Source organism: Trachinotus anak, unplaced genomic scaffold (assembly GCF_046630095.1).
Source record: "Trachinotus anak isolate AG129_WGS33_773 ecotype Australia unplaced genomic scaffold, CSIRO_AGI_Tana_v1 ptg000012l, whole genome shotgun sequence".
NCBI lineage: Eukaryota > Metazoa > Chordata > Actinopteri > Carangiformes > Carangidae > Trachinotus > Trachinotus anak.
This window is the reverse complement of record NW_027273863.1, coordinates 14,403,298-14,410,873: the sequence shown is the minus strand read 5'-3', so window position 1 is coordinate 14,410,873 and position 7,576 is coordinate 14,403,298. Positions and strand designations below refer to the sequence as shown.

Genomic DNA, 7,576 nt, shown 5'->3' with positions numbered 1-7,576 from the left:
AGGAACAAATGGGCTTGTTGCTGAGAGCATTGAGACTGACATACGACCGACTGTCGTATGTTTGGTTTTGGTCTTTCTGTAGGTTTTGCTGACAATAAATAAAATCCATAGAATATGAACATTTTTTTCCCTTTTTTCCTACAAGTAGAGCACTTTTGAACTTTTACAGTAATACAGCTCTTTTGTCTTTTTGGTTGTTCTGCTCCTCTGTTACAAGTAGGTTTTTGGAAAGTGGCTCGCCCTCTAAAGTGCTCCTCACCAAGTCAGGCGCTACAAATGGATTTTAGTGGCATCATATGACCCATGTTCCTGCAGGCAAATGTATTAAGTAATTTCAGGCAAAGTGGAGGAGTGGAATTGAATGTCAAGGGCAGGGGTGTTGCTATTGCTTTCTGAATTCAGCCTTGTGTCAGTCCAAACTCATGTCAGCCCTTCAGCATCCCACACATCATTAAGTGGAGGAGCTTTTTAAGATGATAGCGCTGCTTCCCCTGGTCATTGGGTTCATTATCACTATGGGGCCTGGCTTTCCACATGATGCCAGTGATCCCCAAAACGTACACTTCCAACCCCTGAGTTCCTCAGGTTCATTAAATCAGTGGTGCTTAAAACAGAGATGTATGTATCGCCCCACAGCTCATGTGGTCACTTGTTGATATTCTAATGAGAACGGGGGAATGCCAACTGAGAGAAAAAATGTATTTTCAGCAAGAAGTCTATGATTTACTCAGCGTCTAGACTGCTGTTTCAGAGGTGATGATGGAATAAATAAGTCATATGCAAATCCATGAAACTCATTTTCAAAATACACTCACTTTAGCAGATATTTTTGTGTCTTATCTTGCCAGTATCAAAACTGTAGGATCTTTGGATGCTTCTTCCAAAAGATGAAATCTTATCAAAGATTTTAAAATTTTGAATGTTTTCGAACTGAGCTGACAAAAACACTGATCACTGCTGATTGTTTTGAAAAGAACCCTCAGGATGACCTATATCTTGCTGTGCTAGAGGTCTATTTTTTCATGTCTGAAGCATATTTAGCTTCGTCCAGTGCTTGTAGACCACAGGGACTGCAACAAGATCTGAAAATGCAGCACAGGATTCACAGCTCTCTGACAGGAAATGTCTTATTGATAACAGGATGTTGGGAACAGTGATACTTTGTAATAGTCAGCTTATTTCTTGATGTAAAGATGTAATTCAGTACAGATAATCCTTCAGCTGACATAATGGCACAAGAAACAGACAGTGCACAGTAACTGTAAATGAAGTCTTCTTAGAGATGTAGTGATTATTATCAACACACTTCTGCCCTACAGTGTTGTGAGTTTTTCTGAGAAATTATGTAAACAAACAAATAAACTATGAATATATAAATGCAGGATTTGATTTGTTATTTTAGCGAGACCATCTTAGCTGGAGAGAGAATCATAAAATTACCACATTTTGAATGAGCTTTTGCTCCAACCTTCGATCATGAGTTCTTGAACATTTCATTATCTTCCAAAGTATTTGACCCAAGTTTAGATTACTTAAGTAATACTGGGCTCTGGTGAATATGCTCTGAAAGCTGTCTCCTGAGCTTCAATTATACTTTTACGGTGTTTATCTGCTGGTGATAAAACAAAGCTGGTCCATTAACTCACAAAGAGAAAGACAAAAAGAGGGGGTCATCACGAGGCACGTTTCTTATGCAGATTTCCTCCATTCAACCTCCTCCCACCCTGTTTCATTTGGCTGATTTCCAGTTTATCTGCATTCAGTGTGTAATTCACTTCCTGGTCTAAAACCTCCTCTGCACTCGAACATTTCCACAACAGTATAACAACTGTAATTGGTCTCCTGCGGCTTTAGCGCCCCTTGCCTGTTCTTCCATTAACACCACCACAGAGCTGCCTGGCTGCTGTCCATGGTGGTGATCTGTAAATGATGGCTTTGTGATGGAGGATGCCTCCATGCTGTTCAGCCCTCTGTCACACACACTTCTTCCTACTTTCTCCCTCTCATTCATGATTGTTATAAAGTGATATTGTGCCATATTATAATAGCATCATAAAATGTAGTGTGGTTTTGTACTGGTATGGTTTCCATATTTGAAATTAAATGAATCTGCATCTGGCACTTGGAGGCTGCCACTGCCAAAACAAGACCACAATTTGTACATTTGTTGTTTTCTTCTTTAGGCGGGAGGACACATGAGTGCGCTGTGTGTTGCCTTGTTGCTATTTTGCCAACGCAGCCCAACTGGGAATTGTCATACCTATGCTGTCTCTTTGGGTATTATATACAACATTTCACTGTTCAATTATTTATGTTCCAACACCAGTGCAGTGCGGCAAAGAAATAACAGAAGAGGGAGAAAGTTGAGGGTTGCAGCACAGACTTTATTGTTCTCTCTACACTTCTTCAAAGCTCCACTGAGAGCAGAATCAAGGTTGTCTTTACTGGCCACCCACTGTAATCGGTCATGTGCTTCAGTGTGATTTCAGCCTGCCTATATGTGTTGGCAGAGGGAAAAGGAAGAGGAAAAACAGGCCTATCCTTTACTGGATTCGCACAAATACCCATCACTAAATATCAATCATATATTTCTTGTTAACAAAAGAAAACTCTGTCCTTTGTTCCTTCTAATTAGCTGCAGCTGAAGTTGGAAGAAATCCCTGCCACTTAGCTCCCTGTGGTTTCACTAAATTCACACTTGACTCTCTTTAATGAACCATTTTGCATCCCCTTCCTCATCAGGCCTTTGGAAAAAATATTAAGGGGTCAGAGGGTGCCGTATTATCACCTCTGACCACCACCCACCCGCTACGCTGTTCATCCAGCTCACAACTAGATCAGAGAAACCAACGATTCATAAACGAGATGTGAGGGCAGAGTCTTAACCTCTCCAGAGAAGCAGCGGCCACTGAATCTGGCCTGAATTGATTATTTGCCCCACAAAAGCGTCCAAAGATGTTCTGACAGACTAGATGGGGCGTGAACATTTGAACAGAGGTGGTGATGAGATGGCCAGTAAAGACTCCTGTTCAGCTAAGCAGGATTCAGATTCACAGTTAAACGTGGATTCTTTGAGGTCTGCAGTGGAGACCCCGCTGCGTGGGGCTGAAACGCGTGTGCAATGTGCTGATAAAGCGGCTGCTTCCCTTCTCATCGGCTCTTTGTCTCTGTGAATGCACATCCAGATCTGGAGCGCCAAAAACTGGCCGGGGATCAGCTCATTTTGAGCAACACGTCTGCACGAAACTACAAGGGAAACTTCACTTGCGGAGTTGAAATCGCAGCGACTTGACATCGTGCGGAAACTTTCTGCTCACCGCAGCTGCAGGCAGACAGAGCACGGTGCCGCCGGTGCGCAGCATCTCCGGAGAGAGGCTGCGCCTATAGCGCTTTGATTGGCCACTGGACAACTCTCTTAAATAGCGTTACTACAGGTGGGTGGCGTTCAATCCCTCTGGAATAGCTGGAGCTCAACTGCATTCAATTTTCAGAGAGCGACTGTCGCCACATGAAGCTTTCCAACTTGCAGGTTTCGAGAAAAAAAAACAAAAAAAAAAAGACGCAGGCACTCTCCTGGTTATTGGCTCTGAGAGTGCGTGTGTGCGTTCGTGTGTGTGTGTGTGTGTGTGTGTGTGAGAGAGAGAGAGAGAGAGAGAGAGAGACAGTGAGAGAGAGAGATTGATATCAAAGTTGTTTGTTCGGGCGGCTTCAGGTGAATATTTTTGTATTGCAGACTATTGCTATATGGGACCATGAACTCATCAGCAGGTGCGGGAAACTACCGTAGGGGATCCGCCAAGGGAGAGAAGGTAAATTACATTTTAAACCTCCTCTTTCCACTTCTTGTTCCCATTCACCTGGCGTTTCTTTTCCTTGCCATTGGGCTTAAAATGCATAAAATGTCAAAGCATTATTGGAGTATCAGTTCTGAAGATGCACTGATGCGCAAGGAGACAATTTTATTTCCTTTGCTGTGGATGTAGGTGTTATTGAGATGTCGAGGTGATCCGTTGCTCAGTTTTTTAATTTTGATATTAACTTTAGGTACTTTTTCAGATCAGATTCAGAGATTCCGTGTGTCAAAGTGTCATTCCAGTATCATACCTGACAAAAATGTATTTCCAGTGTAGGATCATTTGTACAATGAGTTTTCTGGAAACATGAAGTGTCACTATTATGAAACAAACCCCTCTGCTGGTATGTACTAAGGGAGAGACACTCGATTTCAGAAGCTGTCACCTCACTGGTAGTTTTACTCTAGATCAAATCATTTGATGAGATTCTTGTTTGTTAAGTTCATGGCCTAAATGGAGTGTCTGTTCACAGCTTCTCCATGTGCAAACAAAATTAGGTTGTCCTGATTAGAATCTGCTTATCATTTTCTATTCCCTTACAGCTCTGATTTGCTGTGTACTTCTGCCAGATTGTGTGCTGCCTACTTTGTTTAGCTGAAGAGATTGTGCCTTTTTTATGTTCTCACAAAGAAAACATCAACATAAACCAACACGGGGGGGGGGGGGGCAGCTTATTTTATCTAGTCTGCTCAGTAATACCCCAGCAATAGCACTCCCATAATGCCATTTCCGAGCAACACTCACAGGAACGATCCAAAGTTAACTTGAATTACACAGGGGGATGTATTGATTGTGCTTTCAATAATGGACAAAAATATATTCTGGTGTGAATCAGCATGTCCCCATGTGTTACTCTGAGGAGGAGCTGTGAAATATTTAAATTGTGACAAATGTGTCTGCCTCTAGAGGGTACGTCATCCCAAAAAATGTTTTCTGATCACAGGCTGTAATAGGCTATTTTTAGATGTTTCTAAAAGGTGAGTCAGGCTTATAGTGCCACAAACAAGATTTCATTTGTTTAAAGATATGGTCTTTTAAGCATTAGACTAATTTATCTAACTTGTCATCAATCTACAACAGTCCACATACATTAGCCCCATGAAGTCAATGTATCAATGCAATGTAGTTGTAATGTAATGTAATTACATTTCTGTGTGCTGTGTTATAATAGTGTGTAATTCAGCGTTGTCAATTATGGAAGTATGGCTGCTTTTCGTGAGCATTCACTCCTCCGTCAGTGCTGCTGTATGGCCATAGGTTAGACTGAGACTGGCTCTCTGAAAGACTGATACTCAATATGTTCAGGTCAACCCATGCTGGAGTTAGTTTGCCCTCTGCTGGAAGCTCAAAGTCACATACTCACTCAAGATCAGATTTCCCTGCCAAGCTTTTCCAATTTGTCGGCAACTTGACAGATTTTTCTCTCACTGCTTTATAGGCTTTACAAGCCTCCAGTCTGTTCCTTTCAAACAAATTTTCACCACTGAGAAGAGAAGCCCTACTGCTGTATGTCACATATTTCCGCTGACACCATATACTCTACAGCTGAGTATTGTAAAAGCTTGCACCCTAAAGTCATGAAGTCTTAAGTTTCTGTGACCAGATTTTTGACTCTTTATGGACTCCCAGGCACAGCCTATTAAATTCTGCCATAATCTGTGGTCAATTTGCATAGAAAAGAAATCATTAAGTCTGGCTGTGGATATCCGAGCTGCCTACCCTTCTCTGGGGGCAGAACAAATTTGGAGGAAATGCAGACATGTCTTCACTAAAACTCATTATGTCTGATGTGGTTGTTATGATCCTGCCCTGAGAATGAGAGAGCACTGAGTTACCGTGACATACAGAGTCTACTGAATCATAGTTTTCTACTTGTTCTTTTCTTCTTGCCCTATTTTTTTCTCCCTTTGTTTTTTTTTTTTTTTTTTTTGATAGATGTATTGAGTAATTACAGCAATCATCAGTATTATAGTTACAGCCAAGAATAAACCTGCTGCTCTTGACAAAGACTTGTCAGAATCCCAGGTCGTCAGTGACTGTGTTTCAAGCTTTTAATCCCATCAATTCTTTTATGTTTTTACATATCACTTGTAATCAAACCCTTTTCAGTAAGGTTATCTGTAGTTTTTATTAAAAAGTTGAAACTTTTTGCAATGTATGTAAGAAATTTATATGAGAAAGATAACATAGATGTTGATGGGAATTGGAATAACCAGAACACAAACATAATTATTTTTACCATAACATTGTGATTAGGGGCTTTTATCATGCAGCATGTGCTAAAATGCATGTGTTTTACATGCTAACTATTTCCAAACCTTAATTTTGAGCCACTTGAGTGTCTCCGCATTGGGGTGTGAATTGGTGTTGTTCATAACCATGTTGCATAAAGCTTTTTGCAGTGTTTGTTCTTCTGCAGTCAAGTGTTTTAGATGCGTTCGGTGAAGATTATGCCCATGACAGCTTTCGTAATGAAACATCACCCAAGAGGATACACAAATCCAAAATAGCCAAGAATGCTATGTGGAAACCAGACCGTCACATGAACCTGGGTATTGAAAGTTTCTAGTATCTTGCTGTGTTTTAGGACACCAAATGTCACAGAGTCCAATTAACAACCAGAATTCAAAGTGCATAGTAGAGCCACGATTATGGAAATGCATTTAAATCAGGTCAAATGGTTACTCGGCATCATTTAATCATATTGAGACCTGGCCTTCATCCGCATTCATTTGTACTTCACATACCATGGAGCTGAAAATACGCTTCATATTTTTGCCTCACGGTGTCTTGTCTCATCTGTTGCGCTGGCTGCTTCTGGTGTTGATGATGCCTGACGTTCTCAAGGCCAGTACCTTTCTCCAGAGTCTAGACTTCCATGATTTGCATTTTCTGAGAGACTGAGAGGCAGTCAGTCAGCCGTCAGTGCTCTCTGTTTCCAAGATACGAGCGGCATTGTTTCACCCTCTGCAAAGACATTAAAGCTGTAGAACTGTTTAAAACGTTCAGGCACACAAGAGTTTGTAAAATGTTTTATAGATTTGTTTGTATGGTCATGTTGCATGTTATTTATTCAAGTGTATTTTTGTGTTGGTGGGGAACATGATCATAACTTTAATCTGGTTGATATGGTTAGTCTGGAGAGAATCTGTATCAGGGCTGTGTGTCACATTGACTGGTACCTTGAGCTGAATGTTAAGGTTTCCCGGAGTAGGCAAACTTTCACCGGAGCGATTTGTATGCAGCTGGAATATGTACGGATGGATTGCCTTTCAAAAGCATTCTGTATTCATCTGGTGGGTCCTCTGTATTTCTGCACTGAACCATTGCACTTTGAATCGCCTGCTTAAAATGTTTGTATTGCTGCCCACAGCCACTATTAGCTGTTACAAAATGACTTTCATTTTCCTGATCCGCGCATACAAACGCAAACTCCGTTCGCATTTTGATACCATCTGTTTATTTTATCCAATGACCGTATTGAGAGTGATAATGCAGTGGTGAACAATAGCACATTGTTCAACGAAATGAAATTCGGAGACAGAGAAACAACCAGGGACGCCCAGCAGCCAGGGACAACAGCATTCAACAGCAGTCATTTGTCACCGCTAACTGCTGTGCTGAGGTTTGGCTCTCCAGGGAAGGTTTGCTGTAGATGAGAACCATGTTTATGAAAGCTGTACAGGTTTTGCAGCTCCTGGCCACCCTTGAGCACCTAAAGC

At 41.4% G+C, this 7,576-nt stretch overlaps 1 protein-coding gene across 1 annotated transcript in view; it reads left to right on the top strand.

Moving 5' to 3' along the window:
* The first annotated feature begins 3,080 nt into the window (after positions 1–3,080).
* LOC139629109 (A-type potassium channel modulatory protein DPP6-like) overlaps positions 3,081–7,576 on the top strand; it is a 74,120-nt gene continuing 69,624 nt past the window's right edge. Inside the window, exons 1-2 of the mRNA XM_071491498.1 lie at positions 3,081–3,434; positions 3,734–3,809. Of these exons, the coding sequence (XP_071347599.1) occupies positions 3,753–3,809 (57 nt within the window). The 5' untranslated portion in view covers positions 3,081–3,434; positions 3,734–3,752. The remainder of the gene's footprint in view (positions 3,435–3,733; positions 3,810–7,576) is intronic.